The 21,093-nt window shown below is 37.4% G+C and overlaps 1 protein-coding gene across 1 annotated transcript in view; it reads left to right on the plus strand.

Annotated features, from left to right (window-relative positions):
- Positions 1-21,093, plus strand: part of BCAR3 (BCAR3 adaptor protein, NSP family member) — a 69,026-nt gene that overhangs the window by 13,683 nt on the left and 34,250 nt on the right. Inside the window, exons 3-4 of the mRNA XM_082286788.1 lie at positions 4,525-4,849; positions 18,761-18,800. Of these exons, the coding sequence (XP_082142914.1) occupies positions 4,525-4,849; positions 18,761-18,800 (365 nt within the window). The remainder of the gene's footprint in view (positions 1-4,524; positions 4,850-18,760; positions 18,801-21,093) is intronic.

The raw sequence follows: 21,093 nt of genomic DNA on the forward strand, positions 1-21,093 counted from the left end.
CAGGGTAGGGAGGGGAGATGAGTGGGAGGAATTTGTGAGGAGATTTGATGTGGCAAAAGTAAGTAAAGTTTTCACAAAAGTTGATTCCGTCTTTTAAATACCTGCTAACATTCAGCTGAGTATCTTAAACCATGTTCAAGCCCTCTTAGCCTCATAGCCTATATAATGGTAAAGATTGGTGATATGATAACTCCAGGTATAAATTCTAGAGATTTAGATTAAGAAACAGAATCACCCAAATAGCAGATCAATAAGGCTTTGAGAGAAATGTGGGTCTTATAATGTCCAAAACTGATTTAGATATAACTCTTGAGTTTTGAAATAGCTTGAGAGTTTGATTTGGAATTCTGAAATTGCTTTTCTCTTTCCTTTTATGAGGTCTCTATTAGCATGAGCATATACAGCCTTGGATTGTTTGCTATGCCCTTCATGCATCTCTGAGGCTGAACTGAAGATTTCCCTTTCCCTCACTTCTCTTCCTCCGGTATATTGAAACAGCAAAGTAGAAGACCCTGCCATTGGTTGTGTTATGTTGTAGTATGGAAGGGGCACTTAATCCTATATCTGTGTCATTTTGAATGAACCATCAGAACACTTCCTCAGGCTGTGGGAACATCAGAAAGCTTTCATGAGGTCAAGCTGAGCCAGAAAATTTGGATTTGAATCCCAAAGATGGCACAAGCAGAAGGATATTTAGTATGTTGTTTTAGGGCGGTGAAAGTTATTTGTTTCGTTGTTCATGGTTCTTTCTTGTTTTGAGCAATGATGTGAAGAGATGCACACCCCACCTGTTTGGAATTGCCCACCACATACATATTTTATTCTGTGTCCAATCTCATACTGTTATTCTAAATGCCATGTTGATTTTAGAGCCCTCTTCATTTGTATTTGCTCACCCTCATTCATAACAAAAACCCAGAATATGTCAGAAGTTACCTGGAAACCTTCATGCTTTCTAGTTCTCTGAATTCACAATGTGACTCCTGACAATTCTGTTCCCATATATTCTTCCAAATTACAAACTGCAGAAAGAAAAGTGCCACTCTATGTATAAATACAAATTCATTTGCCATTTTTAACATTTTATTGGCATGAGTCCATCTTGTTTGCACCTGGTTAGGGGAAATTTGTGTGATTTCCAAAGTGCTCTGTTTTGTTAGGTGCTGCATTTTGAGAAATAGGAATGTGTACAATTAAATTGCAGTTCCTTTTGAGCCATTGTTCTGTTATAATTTCTACCACTTCTATTGTTGATTGCATGATGGCAAATGTTCAAAGCACACTGTCTCTTAGGGAGTAAAATTTTCAGGGTTTCTATATCTAGTAAAGTCAAACATTCTTTGAATCAGGTACTAAAGTATTTGAGACATTCCAGAGTCTGCAGCTGAAGAGGCTCCCACTTTCCAGTGTTTATATTCAATACAAGAAAACAGTATGGATAGTTTGGCAGGACTTTTGTTACTGATCTGATTGTTGTAGTTCTCTGTTTACACTTATGAAAAATACGTAGTACAGCAGCACACAGGCAAGCAGATAAATGTATGGTGGAAGCTAGCAGACCTGTTGTTCTCACTTTTGTTTGGGTTTTTTGGTTTGGTTTGGGTTTTTTATTTGTTTGGGTTTTGTTTTGTAGGGTTTTTTGTTTGTTTTGGATTTTTTGAGGGTTTTTTTTAAGAGGTTTTGCAGGGAGGATTGTTAGAAATATTATCAAAGCTTCTGCACGCATACTTGTGGCTAAGTGTATTGCAAGTTCTTGAGTGCAGGTATTTTTGTACTAACTGTGGAACTCTCCCTTGATTCCTCAAAACAAAACTCAGGTATGAATTTGAGGATTGTGGGTTGAATTTGTAAGTCATGTGAGTACTACTTAAAAGAAGCAATGATTCGGACAACTCTGGGAGTTTGGTTTTGATTCTTAAGGGCTTCTTAGAAGTAGGGGTGAAATGGAAAATGCTGTGCATCAGGGGGTCATTAATTTGTTGAAAACTCTCAGACTGTTGGATTGAAAACTACTGGGCTGCTGTAAGAATTATCTTGTGGTTGGGTTAGGAGAGTGAATTCTCAGCTTTCTTTGTGGATCCTCAGACATGAAGTGGTTGACAGTTTAATGTCACAGTAAGCCTATTGTGGACTCATCAGCTATTAAACCAAAGCTTTCAATGGTTATGTTTATAACAGCTTGGGTTTGATACCTGCTTGCACATAATGTCGTAATTTCAGCACAGCAGTGGTAACCTTGTGGGAAAGGCTAAGAGAAAATTTCTCACTGGATAACCTGAACTAAAACAGTTGGAATTCGGAGGTTTGGGGATGGTTTTTATATAAACCAATAAGAAAGTACAATAATTAAGCACAGACTCTCAGCAGCCCCTGAAAGGAGAACAAGATGTGTACAATATGAGCCAGCTAGCTTCCACTTTTTCAGATTCCATAAACTATGTTTCTTGCTTTTCTACAATGAATACACAAAGTTGAGTTTCAAATGATTGTATGAACTATAAGAAGTCTCTTTTTCCCTCTATTGTTGGAAATAATTTGTATCATTCTGTTCTAATAACAAAGCTGAATTTACAAGAAACAAGCTCAGTCAGTTTGTTGTAGCTAGAGGTTTCAGCTTTGTGGTAAGCATTTGCATTTTAGATCTTCCTATCTGTGGACCAGTTCTTTTGCTTAGAACAATTATAATGCAAAGCTGGCTTGACAGCAGTTATTGTGAAATAATTATGTGATTTTTTAGTACTAGCTGAAACTAGCAGAAACTGTGTCCTTCAACCACATCATAAATGGAGAGATGATTTACTACTTCATATCAAGGGCCTATGTGATAATTTATGGCAGATTTTTTGTGAGAGGGTATTTTGGTTTCTTTAGGGTTTTGTATTTTATTTGGATCCACGTGACTAAGAATGTCAGTTCTTTGCTAGCACCTCGAATCTTTTCTACTCTTTTCATCAAGAGATGTGACCAGAGTCAGCCAGGTTCTCCCTGGGCAGAAGTGCTATTTCCAGAGACTTTTCTGCTATAGTACATAGTACCTGTGCTCTGACAGAGGGTTGGCAAATGGAAGAATAAAAAAGAAAAAATTAATTACTGAGTATTTATTGTAGGACTTTCAATAAGGGAGAATTGGGAAGGGATTTGTTGTTGAAGTCTGAAAACCTTATCCAGCTGGCGAATATCTGCAGTGCAGCTGGCAGGAAAAAGCAGAATTTTTACATACTTTGAGATCAGCTTTAGCATTACTGTAAAACTAAGCCTGTTATGATAACCTCTGAGTAGAAGTAACAGTAGCTTCAGTGCAGAAACATTTTGATGGTAGCTGTGATGCTAAGGCTGGAGAAGGGAGTGGGTGGACTATAGAGGCACCTCTGTTTTCCTTGCAACACCTGTGCATTCCCCAAACCAGGAGGAATTCTTATGTAGCTGTAAGCAGCTGACTTCCAGGCTCCTGGGCCTTCGGGGTGCTCATCTTATTTTTCAGCATGAAACTTGACCGTGGTCAGAACAGATTCCCTCTGTCCATAACTGTGATTTCCAAAAGTGCTTCTGCTTTCTGATTTCATATCAATCTCTGCAGCATCTGTGGCTGTTCCAGTTTCTGTGGGAAGCACCTGGTTGACTAACACCTAGGTTAAATAATACAGGACTGGTGGCGCTTTAGGTCAGGTGGTCTGTTCTGTTAGGCTTTTGCAGGCTAATATAACTGCATAGGGTAAGGCAGCCTGTCTTCTGTAATACAAAACTATAAACTGAGCACAGGGCAGCATTTTTTGAGGAACAGAACAGTAATTTGTTAATGAGCCTGAAGTGTTTGTCTCACAAAGCTTTTTGCTCACGATAACAGAAAAACCTGTACTGTATGGCAGACTGTAATTGAGTGTACCAGAGACTGACAGCTATGCAAATCTCTCTGTCAACAACGATTTGAGCCAGCAGGCTGGGCATGCTGAAGAAGAGAATTCCAGTAATCTGCTCCTGCCCTTATCTCTTGGGTAGAGCCGTTTAGTTTACAGCCTGTTAGAAATATGTGACCAGTTATCTGCTAGATTTATTACTTGAGCAAGACTCCTTAGCAACAGTTTTTTCCTCGCAGTGTGCCAGCTTCTGGGTTTAAAAACATATTCTTTCAAACCAAGCTGTAGTGTCCTTTATTTTTTGACAAAACGTTCTTAAAACTTTACTTGTTGTCAGTGATTCAAAGTTGATGTCTGAGTCTTCAGAGGATGTTAAAAAGCAAAAAAGAGGAACTCTGTGGATAAAAATGGAGAATTGTTCAGGGCCTGCTCTTGCATGTTTGTCCAGACTTGTTGTTTTTTGTAGTGACTTTTAACATGTATAAAGTTATACATGTGTGCTTGATGTGCAGTTGAGAGCAGCATGACTGGATCTTGAGGTATCTGACTGCCTCAAAGTAAAGCAAAAGTTCAGTTTCGGATACCTTTGCTAGTCGTGCTACTTAACTTCCCTTAAGTGGGGGCTTTCATGATTGATGCACACTAAGAAATCTTGGTTTTGTTTTTCCAGAATCAAAAATGATAGCTGCAGGAAAATTTTCAAGTATTCCTAGAAATGGCCCAGTGAACCACCAGTTCTCATTAGCTTCTTCCATGGACCTTTTGACCACAAAACCTTCACCAACTGAGCATCACTCAAACTCCTTTCAAGGCATCTCTATCCATGGCACTCTCCCCAGGAAGAAGAAGGGGACAGTTCCTGCTCGGTCTTGTGATATGTTTAGCCACGTGGGAATGTTGCCTTACATGAGAACACGGCAGCAGCCACCTTTTGTACAGGATGTTATAGAAGAGTACCCTCCAGAAAATGGAAAGAGCGGAGAACTCCATGCCAGGTATGTTGTAAAACCTTAATTTGCATATGTTAGTTGCATAGGTATTATTACATATTCTTCTAAGCCTCTGAAGGCCCAGTTATAGATACAGCTGTTTACTATAACTCTTAAGTTTTCCCCCCAGTATTGAATTTAGGTCTTGATGGAAGATGTAAATAATTTTTAATGACTGTGTCTTCCCTCTGCATGTTTAAAAGGTATAATATTGCGTGTACTATTCCCATGGAGAAAATTTTTTTAAGTCAGTGAATTGCTTTGATATCACCCTTTGCATTGTTGTAACAGAGCAATTTTAATCAAAAAGTCATAACTGCTCAAACTTGGTTTTGATTTGTATTCCATGCAATATGGATAGAGGGCTGAGGAAAAGGAGAGTGGTGTTCCAGCTGCCTCAAATCTAGAGCTGTGTGTAAGCCTTCTTCATGAAAGACTTACTGGAACCCCATGTACGCTGAGCTAATGACAAATTATCCCTGTTTATTATTCCTGCCTGACTTTGTGGTTAACATGTGCATAACTCTTGAGAAAAACCTATAGTCTTACAGCTAACCTTTCTTTTGGGAATCTGTTATCATCACTGATATTTCATTGCTTACAAAAAGTAATTAATTTTGTAAATGTCCTTTTTTTTTGGTTTTGGTATTGACATCTATACAATGGGGAAAAAATTTCCAGCTAACAAAAGAAAAATTCAGTGTAATGCAGTGGATCACTTAAAGACATAGAAATGAGAGAATGTTTGGTTGCTTGGCTGATGGAGTTAAAGGCTGAGACAATATATCCAAATTACGAGTTCTGAATTAGGATTTACAGTCTTGCTGTGTCCATCACTACAATTTTTTGGTTTTCAAGTCTTGTGAGTAAGGTTGTGTGTCTAGAGTGGGTTTTTTATGCTTTTTGGTTGTGCTTTATGGGATCAAGCTTTCTTCTCACCTAAAAAGAAGTCTTTCTTCTGTATACCCCATTCATTTTGAAAGAAGAAAGGATCTAAGTGGGTTTAGTACTCTTTTGTCACTGATCTCTGAGATGTACCTGCTTATATGAACTGGTGTTTAAAACATAATTTGCTTCTTTTACTTACATACTTTTAGAGAACGCAAGCAGCCTGGGGTGTTGCTGTGAAAAGAATATGGTGATATACACTGAAGTTTTATTTTATATCTTCTTTTTCAAGAGCAGTTACTAAATATTATTTTCTTGAGAGACCAAATCCTACTGATACCTTGTCTTATGACATGAATATGACAACCTTGTCCTATAAAGAACACTTTGGCAAACCAGTAAGAGTACGAACAGAGTGCTTGAGAGGAAAATGTCAGGAAGGTCTGCTGGTCAGAATGAAAACATAATGCTTTTGAATTAATAAAGAGATTCAAAGGATTGTTATTAATGCAGCCTGTGAATACAATTTGTGCCTATTGAGTCATAGCAGCAAGTGCTGTTCCTGTTTGATCTTTCAGTTACTTTGGTAAAATACACTCTTGAATGCTATGCTAACGACTTCTAACAATTGGTTTCTTTAATTTTTACAATGGATCATTATGTGTTCCATTGTAAAATGTTCTGCTCCATGACCCGGCTGGACAGTTGTGTTAAAGCGGAAGACAATAACAACTTGGCAGTCAGCAAATACATCACTTTCTGGATCTTCTTGCAATGACACTGCACTTTTCATTAGTTTACTTTAAAGGAAAATTGAGAGAGAAAGTCTGATTAGCCTGTGGTAAGCATTTTGCCATATATGCTAAGGTATGCATTCTAACACTTACATTCACATTGAAATTACCTGGGCCTAATAGTGTAGGGGAGTCCATGTTTCCTTATTAGTGTTTTTTTACAAAAAAGCCCTGTTACTTCAGTGTAGGAATTTGTGAAACAGTGTAACATTACATGAATATTCTCATTCAGGAGTATATCAGTCTTTCATTGCTATAATGCTGTTTACAAAAACTGAACATGTGAGTACACATTTTAATGACACATTTTCAGGATGCACTGTGCAACCCAAGTGCTGTGTTTGATGCCAGTGGGCCAGAACTAATAGTCATTAGGATTGCAGTGTTCATGTGCACATGGACATGATTATTATCATGTCATTGTTTGTTTGATTAATTCTAATTTAAAAAACATTATTATGATAACATTTTTAATAATTCAAAGTAATACTCTCTTTAACATATGAATACACATCACATTATTTTGTGAAACAAAAAATAAGCCAGAGCGATGAGAATAGGAAAACAATAATGAACTGTGTCATTCCCTAATGGAATTCTTCTGATTCTGAAATTCTTCTGATAACTTGGAGAAATTACATTGTCAATTTTCAGTGCAACAAGATTGTGTTCTCTTCTTGGTTTGTGAATGTACATCTCTGCTAGTTAGTTAGTTCAAGGGGAAAAAAGTTTTCTTTCTTGAGAAAGCTTACATCTGAGTTTGAGAGTCTCTTGGAAATAATTAAATGGCCAAAATTAGAATCAGCTGAGCTCTTGAAAGGTAGTTTTATTAGCTAAAATAAAATTCACTCTTGAAAGTGAAGAACTTCACTTTTAAAAGAGAATTCTCATTTTAGCATGTAAAACTAAAGCTTTTGTGTAATGTTCTTTATTATCTGACATTGATAATTAAACCCAAATGAAGTTTAATTGTAATTTCTCCTTGACACGTGGTCCATGGGTTACCTTTATTGAGCTTTGCCTTGTATTATGATACCTTTATTTAAAAGAAAATTGTTCAAATTCCCATCATTGCTAGAAGCAGTAGCTTTTTCTTTTTTGGCCCGTGTCTTGTGGCTGCCATCAGCAAACCCAGAATTTCCAATGCACTTGGATGATCATAGTTCTTCATGAGTGACATTAAAGTTTAGCAGACTTGTGGCATTTTCATGCTTTTTCATTAATGCAGCCAAATGTCCCTCAAATAAACAGGACCTAAAAGCATTGCAGAATTATCACTATTGCAGTAAGTTTGAGTGTAGTGATAAAGGCAACTGTCAAAGGCCTGTTTTGACATTCTGTGCCATTTCAGCTGGATGTCAGCAGTATTCAGGTAGTCTTGGGTTAACACAGTAGTTATCTCTGTGGGTCTGGTACTGGCTCTGATATAAACATACTTGAATGTTATCTCATTGTAGAGATGCAAGGAATTTCTGAGACGTTGTTAAGAAGATGGAATAGAGCAAAGACTTTTGCAAATATCCCGAAGCAAAACTAGATTCCAGTACTGATACCATGCTCTCTGTTTCATGACGCAGTGTGATTGCAAGAGATAGCAGAACAAGTGATTGCTTCTTGGACTGTAAGCTGACAGCTGTAGTATTCTCTGTTCCTAAACTCACCACTGCCATGTTCAGCACTAAATTATGTCCTCAAGTGCCATATCCAAACGTTTTTTGAACACTCTCAGAGATGGTAACTCCACCACTTCTCTGGGCAGTCCTTTTTGTGGAAAAAAATTTCCTGATAAATGGATTCCTAATAGTCTAAAGCTCCCTTGGTGCAACTTGAGGCCATCTCTTGTTCTCTCATGCTGACACTTGTCACTTTATTGGTAGCCAAACCACATACCAAGGAAAGAAGAGAGGATCATGAGGCATATTCTGAAGATTTTTTTCTCCAGTTTGAGTTGAAGGTTTGAGTTGAAATTAGTACTATTGCAAGATACAAGGATCACAGAACACTGTGAGAAAGAAGTGTGTCTTTGATACCCCCCACTGTCAAACAGGTTCCAAGGTTGTTATGTGGGGAGAGAAGTAATGCAAGCGGTATGATAGGTTCAGCATTGTGTTGTCAGGGAGTCAGGCTAATAAAGATATGTGATCTTCACAATCAGTTAAAAGACAGTGAAGGAAAGAAAAGATACTCCTTTCTTAGTACTGGCAATTCCTCTATTGCCTGCAAATAGCCTGTATTCCTGTTGAAATAAACAAGGTTTGCAACAAAATTAAGTGAAATTTAGTTTAATGGCAGCTCCAGTGTGATATTGTAAAGAGGTCAGAAATAGGATCTGGATTTGCACAGTGTTGATGTTGTTGATGGGCATGATGCTTTGAAAGAATTTAATGTAAATTTTACAATGGACAGTCTAGCACAGTAATAAAATCAAAGCTAGACACAATTTCTTAGAAATAAGTTTATTAATTTTTTAATGCAGTTTGCAGAGTTACATGCTTATTTTAAAGCCCTTAGTGTTTCAAAAGCCTTAGTGTTCAATTCAGACTTTTTTAAAAAGATACTTAACTGCTAAAAGTACATGTATACATAAAATACAAGTTTAGTATTTGAAAGAAAGAAAAATGAATTAATTTTGTCTTCACCCTGTATGTGTAGTATAGGAGTCTGTAGAATAGAGCTTTGGGTGTTTGGGGAGAAACTGTGTGGTCACACATTTCCATTAAATCACTATCTTCCCTTTGCTGAGCCTACCCCTAGGAAGTGTTGAAACACACCATCTGCCAGAAATGATCACTCTAAGTTTTCATGATAATTAAAGCCTTAAAACAAAGTTGACATTAATTTTCACTGACTGTTTCACATTATACAGGATGTTTGTGAATACGTGCTGGTTTAATTTGTTTACTGGCTCTCTTTCCAGTAGCTGTTTCATCTGCTTGTGCTTGTAAAGACAATTTTTTGTTCAAATTCCATTCTTTGTCTATACAGACATTTGAAAAATGGAGTCACTGATAAACAGTAGGGTTGTATTGTTCAAACTGGGTTGAAATCAAAATACTTCGTGCATTTCTCTAAATAATGTATAATGCCCTGGGTGCTTTATCACTATTCATGAGAGGTTGTGACCTACCAGCTGGTCAGAATTCGATTTTTTTTCTTCCTGTTTTTGAAGCTTTAGTTTTAACTGTGTGTGAATTTGAAGTGTAGAGTTGTAACTACAGAGATGTAATTTAAATCTTTTCTTCTTTGCTTCTGTTTTAGTTTTCTGTTCTCAAGTCCAGTAAATTCCTGGCTATGCTTTAAGTCCTGATTGTGATTGTATTTACAACATTACTTCTTTATTGATGTGGCTACAAACTATTCATTTTTGTAGGTAGACAAGGCATAACAGTTTTTTTTACTCTGCCAGGATCTCAAGTGTGAACTGTCCATATCCAGCATTTTTTTGACATGGTTCAAGCATGTTAAAAAAGAAAAATTCAATCTGGTGGGTGTGGGGAGCCATGGAAGAAAAGATTTTGATTAGCTTGATTCTTTCACTAAGGAGGTGGGCAGACCAGTAGCTCTAACATCTTCCAGTGCTCATTGAACCTTATTGAAAAAGATGAAAATGTGATAAACTACTTGTAAACTAAAGTGTATTTTATAGGCTGGCCCTAATTATCTACACCCAGGTGCAAAGAATACGCTTATTTTCTGTAGTTCTGAGAGTGTGGTTTGTGTGACTGCATATTTCGCTAGACTTCAGTCTCTTGAGTACTGGTCAGCAGACATTTTACCTCTTTTCTATGTCAGCTGTTTCAGATGAAGTGCTCTCAGCTAGAACTGGACTTCATACTGTTGTAGCAGAGAGTTATTCCAGAGGAGATTAGTTTATCAGGTTGTTTAGGATGTTCTGTTCTCTTCTGAATTTCTGATCTTCAAGGCTCTGCATGTTTGGCTGGATGATCCTCACATACTTTTCTCATATAACTGTCCAGGAAGAAATAAAAATATGTTCAATTTTAGCCTTGACTAATACCACTGACATTAATAGGGTAACTTCATCAGCATAAACCTGAGCAGGCTCACTATTCTCTACAGGACCTTGTCCTTGGAGAGCAGTACATTTGGAAGTTGGTACAGGGTTAGTCTTGAAGTATAAAGCCTTGAAGTATAAAGCTATTAATGACTGAATTCTGGGTTCCCAAAACTTTTCCTGTTCTCTTAGTGGTATGACCACAATAGATGAGGCCTGCTGAAGTCCTTGAATTGAGAGTTGAATTATAAGAGAAAAGAGTTGGCAAAGCTGTTCTTGGTGAGGAGAGCACTACTCAGGAGTTTGCTTTATCCTTGTCAGAATTTGCAGCTAGAAGCCTGCTTTGTTTCTTCAGATGCTGCTAATTCTGTTTTTCATTGGGTTTGGAGAATGGGGTGGATCAGGTATTTAGACAGCATTTATTTTGTTCTAACTAGTGATTTTGAAAACATTATTTTTTTGATAATTTCAATTTTAATTTTTGTTACTTTTTAAAATTAATACTGTGTGTACACTTGTATGGTTAGGTGCACTTTGAAACTTATAATAATTTTTTATCAAGACTTTAATATATCAAGTAAAATAAGTATATGTTTCATGTGTGGAGTAAAGTGAGTAATACTGGGGGTTTTTTTGTTTATAGAATGCAGTGTAGTTCTTCAGGTATGAAAATATTTGCAAGATTAACAGGAAGCTTGATACCTTTGATTCCATTTTAAATTTTAGGATAGGGTGGGGAGGAATTTCTGTAAAACCACAAAATCTTGAAAGTAAAAATAGTTATGGTTTTGGTGTAATGCCTAAAACTACCTCTTAGTATGAGCTTTGTTTTAAAAGAGACCTGAACCAAACTGTTTGTGAGTATATTGTTGTGTTTCTTTAATAGGAGTAACACAAGTGTGTCGAATTTGGGGCTACTGAATATCTCATTGTCTTCTTCCATGCATAGGTTTTTCAAAAGGAAGAGTTCCTTAGATGTTGCCAATACTTCATGCTTTTTGTCACAAATTTTCCCATTCTTTCTGTTGATGTGTCCTGTTCTCGTGTGCACCTGCAGGTCTCTGCTGTCTCAGAGGTGGAGCAGAGCTATCTGCTAAAGCTGGTAGATGTTTGTGGTAGAAGGAATGCTGTGTTGGATAAGCAGAGAATAGCTAATGTTATCTGCTTACATTCAGTATCAAATCCTCTTATCCTTTAACTCTAGGGGTTGGTTCTGTTTTGGCTTGTCTACCTTTTCTTTTTAGCCCCTCTGTCCATTGTTGGGTTCAGATTCTTCTGTTGTGAAGTTCTACTTCACCCCTTTGTTACCATTTGATGCTCACGTCCTCTTTCTTTGCTTGGTGGACATAGACCTGCAGAACAAATGCTTCACTTCTTGATTTTTATGGGGATTTTGGAAAACTGGCTACAGGTGACAATTTTTGGAAATCTGCCCACGTGGGATCTTGGGAGAGGGAAATGAGGAAAACAGGACAAAATGTCTCAAAAAGAGAAACCATCCCTCCAGTATTAGAGATTAATTAAATCGCAGTTCTTCACCTTCTGAGCAGAGGAATTGAAGTGCCTTATGGGGTGAATGCAGTTGTATCATTGTTTGAAATTAATTGTGGGATCATGACCTTATTGTTAATGAATGACTTGCCAGGTAAACTTGAGCCCAAATCCTTCAAAGCCCCTATCAAAATTAGTCAGTGTTATTTTTCAAAAACTTCCCGAAAACTTTGATTTTTTCTGGCTGTTTTCTTCTTTGAGAGGAGTACACTGTATATAGTGGAAAGTTTCTTGAATTACTCCTTCCATCACACCCAGAGTTCCTTCCCTAGCTCTGATGTTTTGTGATCTCTTTTGTAAATATTATGGATTGCCCTATTCACTTGTACCAAGTGCTATATTGCTTCCTCATCTTGCCTCCTGTTCATATGTGAACATTTATTTTCCTTTCTGTCCCTTTTATGCTCTAAATAGTAGTTAAATGTTACATAGGGGAGTATATTCCTAATGCTTACTTGCCATATCCAGTGCAGAGAGGCATCTGATGCGACGAGCTTTTTAAACGGGGCTAAGGGAATAGACAGGGAGAAAATTCTTCCACTGCCGTCTTCTTCAGTGCCAAAGCAAAGTATTAGCATTCCTATGCTTCAGTCCAAATATACATTCCTGAAAGACATGTTAGCCAAGTGAAAAACCATGCTTTTTGAATAAACTGTTCCTAGAAATAGATTCATTTCAGATTAATTAATGGAGACTGTGATTCTACTGAAGATTTGTTGTGGTTTTTTGGAGTATGCATATTCATTTTGTAAGGTTATATTGATTTTGAACACTTAAAATTTTGTGGTGCTGGATTTGGGATAACTGCGCAGCAACTAAAACACTCACTGTAAAGAGTTGCCAGCTGAAGATACAAGTCAACAGGCAACAGCACATACATAAACAACTTTGTAGTAACAGTGTCTGTTTTGGATAAGCAATAGTCTTGCTGCCCAACCACTACTTTGACAGAATAGGTCTTGGGGTAAAAGGTTTAAGAAGGGCTTTGAAGGACATAGTTTTGGCTCTGGTAAACCTAAATGTTAAGGAAAATAGAGAAAAAAGAATGGATATGTGTAGTCTGAGCTTTTGAACAGGTTGTATAGACTGGTACTGTGTGTAGTGCAGAAACAGTCTTTTGGAAAAGGGAGAAAAAATGGTGTCGATTTTTCTGCTGCAATAGGTAAACCGGAGTGAGTTGGAGGGATGCAGATTGAAGTGGTAAAAGTAAATGGCTGGAACATTATCTCTGCTGGGACATTCTGAACAAGTAGGAGTAAGTTGAGATTTCATTTAATTCAAGGAAAAGTACGTTGCATCTCTTCTTGAGTTTTAATCACCGAAGAGTCCCTGCTGTTCTTGTGTGAACTGCAGGTCATTACACAGTTAGTCATAGCACTTTGCACTTGTTTCCACTGGTGTTTGAATGAGTCATGCCCATGGTGCTGTGCAGCTGTAGACAGAAGAGTGGAATGCCCTTAGGAATGTAGCAGTAGTGCGTGTGAGCAGCAGAAGCTGCTGGGGGATAAAATCAGTGGACCTTTTACTCTAGTTTACAGTAGAAATAACATCAGTCTGCATTACATATACTGGAACACATCACGTCCAGCATGCTTAAACTTGCACCTCATACTTAAGTAGTGTGTATTTCAAAAATCTACAGAGATGGAGAGATTTCAAAGACACAAATTGAAGAAGGTATTTGATCCCATCTGGTCATTTTACAGCAGTTCTGTCTGTGTTAGCAGCCATGCAACAGCTTGGTACATTTTCAGGGCCTCAGGCTGCCTTTGAGCCTCTACTGCCTTTACTTAGATTTGGCACTGGCACTATTGGTGTTGGAACAATTGAGAAGATAGCTCTTCTCATGATTTGTCTTTCAATGGGGTAGAAAGGGGATGCTTTTGAAAATGTCCCCAGCAAAAGTCACTGTAAAATAAACATCAAATACTGGCAGTGTGTCCCAATGTTTTTCCCAGTTATAAAAGTGTGAAGTAGCACAAAGCTGATTCAGGGCCACTCAGCAGTTTCCACCACTGTAAGAATGGTTGTAATATGGGAGTGGAATGATAATGAGGATTTGGGCAATTTGATGTTACTGTTGTGTCTGCACTTAAATTTTGTTAAAGTTATCACAGCTAATTTTTTAATTGTAGCTGATTGGTCTGTGAGGATGCCAAGGGCCTGGACAAAGCAGATGCTTAATAGGGCTTAGTGTGTCAAGGTCTGCATGTTGCAGGATTTTTGATAGCAACAATGATGAGAAGAGGTAATGTATAATGTTGGAGAGGTGGAGGTTTTCATAGAATCAAGCAGCTAAAGATTACAGGATATCTGCTTAAAGATTTTTTATTGAAGTCATGTAGAGAGCTATTGGACAAACAGCAGAGTCTGAAAAACAGTTTATGTCTGAGTTACTGAGATTCTGGCTATTCTCTGGTGCCCACTGAACTGAATAATGGATGTGAGGCTTGAACGCCAGGATTCAGCTTTTCAATTGCAGCATTGATTTTGAGTACGTAAGAATTTTGTCAAATATTTTAGAAGAGGGACTGGTTACGCAGATGTTAAAGTTTTCTTTACCCAATTTTCACGTTTGGTTGCTCGTTGTCTTCAAATCCATGCAGGATTTGAAGTTGGCAGTATAACAGTATTTAGTTTGTCATACCAGAAATATGATTCAAGTTGCTAATAATGATTTTTTTTTTTCTTCATTTTAACCAGTGATTGTTCATGGTGACAACTTCAAAAGGGCTTTTCTAAGAAAATCTTTTCATTCTTCCCACACATTTGACTGTCATTTAGAGGTGTTGGGAAGTGGAGAAATAGCATCCAGTACCAGCTGAATTCCATTCCCTTTTCTCAGTCAGCTCTAGTTATATTTTGAACGGGTCCTCATACAATGATAATTACTATTTTCAGAGAAATTACTTTGTTTCTCATAGTGGTCAAATGTATCAGTACTTGCTTATAGACAGTCAATGCCAACCAGTATGACACCAAACTCTTCATTGTTGCAACAAATGTTGCTAAGGGGAGAAGAAGAGAGAAGCAGAAGAGCAACTTCACCTTTTTTGTTGTCTCACCTTCATGTTTTTCAGGAGTTCCTGAAGCTGCACACTTGTTTGCAAGCTCTGTGTATTTTCTTGGCTGTATCAGCAAGAAACCCATACATAAAAAAAAAAAAAAGCACATGAGAATCTTGATAAGTATCTTAAAGCTGGACTGAAAAGAAATTGAGATCATTTCCAAGGACTACCAGGGAGAGATTAAAGGGTTGTATGTCTGCAAGATCAGCCAGCATTGAAAAAGGTGTTTTCAGATGTCAGTCTCTAGAGAGAATGTGTTTCTGGGCTGGGAAAAGCCTCAGAATCATGAGGGCTGAGATTGTGATGCTTTCTTTTAGTGGTCAGATACTGCTGAAGGAGTGTTTACATTACCGTGGTTTCCACACAGACCTTGTACGTGTGGAGGAGGGTCAACAGAGGACTTGCGCTACTCAGGAGAATGGCTTAATTACATGTAGCAAGTCAGGTGCTTTTTGTCTTCTTTTTTGTTCCTATGAGCAAAAACGTGCTGGAAGGGGATTTTGTTTTGTCACAAAATGAGGTGACAGCAAGAGGTGGCAGCAATATGAATACCCAAAATAGATGTGGGAGTCTTAAATTCCTCTCTGTGACAGAAGGAGTATGGAAAGAGCATGAAGCCAATGCTGTGTGTCCTGCTGCATACTTATCTCTACTTGAGGTATTCTGAAAACTTCTCTGTTCCAGGGGCATCATTCTGTATTAAATACGCTTTTTATGTGAACGGAAGTAGGTCTTACCTGATTATTAGGAAGCCAAAATACTTAATGAAATCCAATCAGTGAACCCACAGTTTACACAGGACTGGTTGCCTTATGTGCAGACTCTAATACATTAATGCTGTAGGTAAACAGGTGCAAATGGATACAGCTATAAAGTCAAGCTTATTATGAAGATAAACATTAGCATTACTTGAAAGGTAATAAAATCTGATGAAAGATAAGAATTTAGTATTATTGAAACAAACCTTCAATTAATTTGATTTTGAGAGATGGCAGAAGGGGCCACTATCTTTCATCTGATCTGTTAGTCATCTGAAAGTTTGGGTTTTTTCTGCAGATCTTCTAATATAATAAGTGAGTGTAGGTTCACCATTTTTTATTAAGATTCTTTGAGAGGGAAAATGGAAACGAAAAATGTGCTTTTATATTTTTCTTAACTTCATGACATTATAGATTTCCTTCACCAGGAACGCATGGCATAAAGAAACACATCATCATTGCTAACAGAGAGCTAAGATTCAGGAGCTAGTTTTATTTGGTTGCCTTCTAGTTACTTGGGCTAACTGCTTAATCTGGTTTTCTGCATGTAATGTGACAGTATTGTGGTGGAATCGAATGAGAGGAAAATGCGGTAGTTAATCTTTACTATTAGTTGCTGCACAACAATGAAAGTTCCATTCCTTGAAAATAACTTCAAAAATTTGTACAGAGATGAAGGCTTAGATAACAAGGGAATATGGGGAGAGAGAGAGAGGAGTAGATCAGCTGGGAGGAAGGTATCTGAGATGTATAGGGCTCCAACATAAACATCTTTCTGTATATGACTCATGGTGAATTGCAGGGTTTTGTACATTTTGTTGTGGGACAGCTTACCAGATAAAATACTACAGTACTTGTGAAGATACTTGTTACCCCATCCATTTCCCAAAGCCAAATGTTTTCAAAGCACTTTTGTCATGTGGATGTTGAAAGAAATGTAGGGCACATCTTTCTCTGCTCTCTTCTGGATTTCCTGCTTTATATACAGTAAATAAACTGTTTCATCTTAAAGCTTTCCTACCTCTCTTGATCTGTCCTAAAGATCATTTTCCTTGTAGCAGAAGGTGGGAACAGAGGAGTCTGTAGGAAGGCTGATCTGCAGGAGTGCAGGTTGTAAGTGCAGACCATAACAAAACATGCTCACTGCTGGAGTAACCAGGTTTGTTCTTTCGGAGTGTGTTGCACAGGCAGTGCTGGTAGGCCCTTTGTCCTGAAAGATTCCGCAGGCAAGCAAAGAACTAAACTGCAAAGTTTTTCAGGGGCATTTGGTACTGGAACAACTTCCCACAGATCATTTGAATGTGAGAAGAATTCAGGCATGCTTAATGACTTTGCTGAACTGATTAAAAATGTTGGGGTTTTTTTCCCAGTCAAATTGAAAAGTGCTGAGAAAGAAAATGTCTCTTCTGTTTAGAAGCTTTCTTTTCTTTTTCCTCTGTGCTTCACCCCTTCTCTGCTATGCTTGTACATACTTTATGCTCATACAGTTTCCAAGCTGACTCTTCTTTGTATATTGCATAGGAAAAAGTTTCAAATGGTCCAAATTCTATTTCCATTGAATTTTCCAGCTTTTTATTCTTTTAAACATCAGTTGAGAATGGAACTTGACCCTTGATAAGTACTGAGATAATGTGAATGAGTAATACATTATACAGCCTGAACAGTTGAACACCATAATTTTATGGGGAAGGGTCAGTATTCTGGATTAAAAGATGTTAGGGAACCAGACTAAAAACTGAGTATAAAATAATAATATCATTTCAGATGATATGCAGTTACTTTCAAACAACACAGGGAACTCAGAGACTGTTTTCTGGATTGATTAATTCCAATGTAACCCAATTTCTACATTTCTGAAGCTGCTTATTAGGTTTCCAGTGTTACATCTTTGTAACAGCTTCCACCAAACAAGATCCTGTTTCTAAATTTAGAGTATCTGTTGTCCAAGTGGCAAACTTGATTGCTGTAATGAGTGCCCAATCCTCTCTAAGTTTGCATGGTTTTCATTGTGCCAGTTACATGTTTGAACTTTAAGGGCAGCACCATGTATGTCATCCTAGGTTCTGTAGAAAACATCCAGTCATGTACTGCAAACTTTGTTAACCTGCTAGTTCTCGAATAAAAATACACAAAATGCTTTGAAATGGAAATAAAAATAAACATCTGTTTTATGAAAAGAGTTGTAACAGTACTCTTCACTTAGGCTTCTGTGCCCTTTGCTATCTGTCTGTATAGAAAACCTATGATGAAATATTTTATTTTTAAATTAGGGAAAGGACATGATTATTTGGCTTTCAGATAGTTGCGATGCTGAAATTATGATTATTTTGAGAACTTTTTCTTTGTATATATATAGAAATTGAATGTAGTACTTTCTATTTCTATTTCACTACTGTTAGCAGTGCCCTCCCAATGCTATCAGAGGCAGTAGCTTAAACAGGAAAACATAAAAGCAAAGATATAAATTCAAAAGCCATTAGGAGAACTCTCTTTTAAATTTATTTCAAATGTTTTAGGTGGAAAGTAAGTATTTCAGCCATCTGTTGAAATGTCAAGATTCATTTTATTTGCTTAAAATGGTATAATTAACTTTATTTCTCAAATTAATTACTACTGGCTCCACTACCTGTCCTAGAAGAAATCAGTGATTTATATATTTGTTAAAAATTAGATAGCATAGGCCATCAAGCTCTAACACACAGCTTTTAAAGAGGATTTTAATGTGACTAGTAGCATATTGCTCATATGAATGCATCTCTTCAGTATGAGGTTATATTTGGACTCACCATTTTTTTGTTTGTTTTTTCTTCTGTCCTTTCTCTCCTGGTACCATTTTCTTACAGAGATCAGAATATTCTGGATCCTACATTGGAATATGTTAAGGTAAGGTACTGTTTCTTACCCTCAAAATATTTTATTTGGTGTATATCCAGCACTGACAGAGCATTTCCAGTCATTTGTCAGTAAATAGGGCAGCTGTCTATCTTTTGGTACAGAGAAACAAATTATACATGTCAGGCTGTTTTCTTAAAGCTTCAGTGAAATGCTTGTGGGCATTGTACCTTGGGTGTAGGTTGCATTTTTATACTGGGGCTTCTTTGCAGTTACATGGTGACTGTTTAAATTCTTGCTTTTGTTAGCAGATTAAAAGAAGCTGTATTTTTTGTTTATGGATTTCTGGGGAAGTAAAGAATCATGTCTGAAAATATAATAAAAATGTCAAATTTAGGTTTACACTTTCAGTATTATACTTACTAAAATTACAGTTAAAAATTCACTTCTGGTCCAAATAAGTAAATGAATCCTGGAAAAGTTGTGAGTTCTGCTCTCCTGTTGTGAGATCTCCTGTATATGATCAGTGTGCGTATTTTGTTGAGAGTAAATAAAAAGTACCCTGGAACATTCATAAATTACATTCAAATCTCAATCCCAGACTGGCAACAGAGAGACTTTGGAGGAAGCCGTAGGGACGTTATTCTGTATTGGGAATCTCTTGTAATGCTGTAATTTTTACTGAATTAGTACTTTTCAACATGTTTTGTGTAAGTGAATATTATTCCTCAGAACCTTGCAAAAATCTTGCTGATATTTCATGTGTTTCAACAATGGGCTTCTCTAATTGTTGGGCTTTGTTCCCTGCCTTTTCTGTTTCCTGAGAAATGTCAGATAAACACAGGTTATCCTCAACATAGCATATTTCTATAGCTATTAATGTGGACAGCCTGAATTTCTCAGACACCTGAATTTCTGCTACAGGTTAGAAGTTCAGGTGAGGAGGAGACTGAGGAGAACCAGTTCAATGGCGTTTTGCTGCTAGAATTCCCCCTGTGGATGCTCACAGTTGAAGGAAATTAAGAGGTGCCCAGGTTAGGGTTCAGGCTGACTGAAGAAGTAAACTAGGAGATTGTAATGCAGTGTTGAGAGGGGATTGTCAAACGAAAGTAATTGTCTGAAAGTGTGTCAGAGTCCTTTGCTGCACTTTCTGTCTAGGGTTGGGGTAGATGTAGGAATTAAGGTTTTGTGGAAGGGAAGGGGAAAAGCAGAACGCAAAGATCCCTGGAAAAGTGGCTGCCACAGGACTCTCAGAACAGCTGCTGGATTTCTGCTCTGAACAGGTAGTTAGTTCAGTGTTGTGAGGTCCCTGGCCTCAATCCCAGCCTAAAGCTGGGATGTGGTAAAGTAGAGAAGAGAAGGCCAAAAGACTTCTCAGGAGGGGATGCCAGAGGCAACAAAGTCGCGGACATGTTAATTGCTGTATTTAATTTACTGTGTGTCTTGCACTGTGCTGTATCGAGTATGCTGCTAGAGTTTTAATAATGTGACTAAGTAGAAGGCAGAGGTATCATGTGCCAATTCATCAATATGTGTGTCTTGTCTTGTTGCAGCAAGTTCTGTATTATAAATGTGGTTTCTCATCTTTTCTAGTAGAAGCTTGTCTTGGACTCTTCTCAATAGCAGTGGTGCTAAGCTTAGTTATTAAAACTTTGGTGTTGAGGAGGAAAGCCTGGGGAAAAGAGACTTAAGAGGAAGAATACAAGGGTTACCAATGCCTTCTCTTCTCCTTCCTTCTTCAGTTTTTCCTGTCTATATCCCTACCTTTAGTGAACTGTGAGTTTGGACCCTAGTTTAGTGGTATTATAACAGGAATTCTAGACAAGAAATCTCAAACTACAACTTTGAAAAATATGCAGAAACTGCTTTCTAATAATTGTAACTCCCCAAAACATTTTTTGTCTGTAAAAGTCTGTGTTGCTAACAAAACTGATTCCAGAAATGTGTTATTACACAGAAATCAATCAATCATAAATAAAGGCAGTCTCTCATCAGTACTTTGTTTATCAGTTAACTCTAACTGTAAAGTTGTGGGTGAATTCATACCAACAGGATCTTGGATCCATTTGTTGGCTTCAGTTTTATCAAGTATGTGTTCATTGTCTTACCCTATGGTAACTATTATATTAATGTTTATAAGTTTTCCAGATCCTCGAATACATTATGGTGGCAGTGTTAAGTCAGGTATAAAATGCAGAACACTAACCTTCTGAAGCTGAAAAAATAGACTTCTGTAGCATGTTTATACCACCATTGCCATTTGTACAAGTCTCTTTGGTATATAATCTGTACATACGTAGTTTGAACTAGCAGGTAGGCTTTGACAGATGTTGCTTCAGTGGGA

The sequence above is a fragment of the Coloeus monedula genome, assembly GCF_965178545.1.
Source record: "Coloeus monedula genome assembly, chromosome: 9".
Lineage (NCBI taxonomy): Eukaryota > Metazoa > Chordata > Aves > Passeriformes > Corvidae > Coloeus > Coloeus monedula.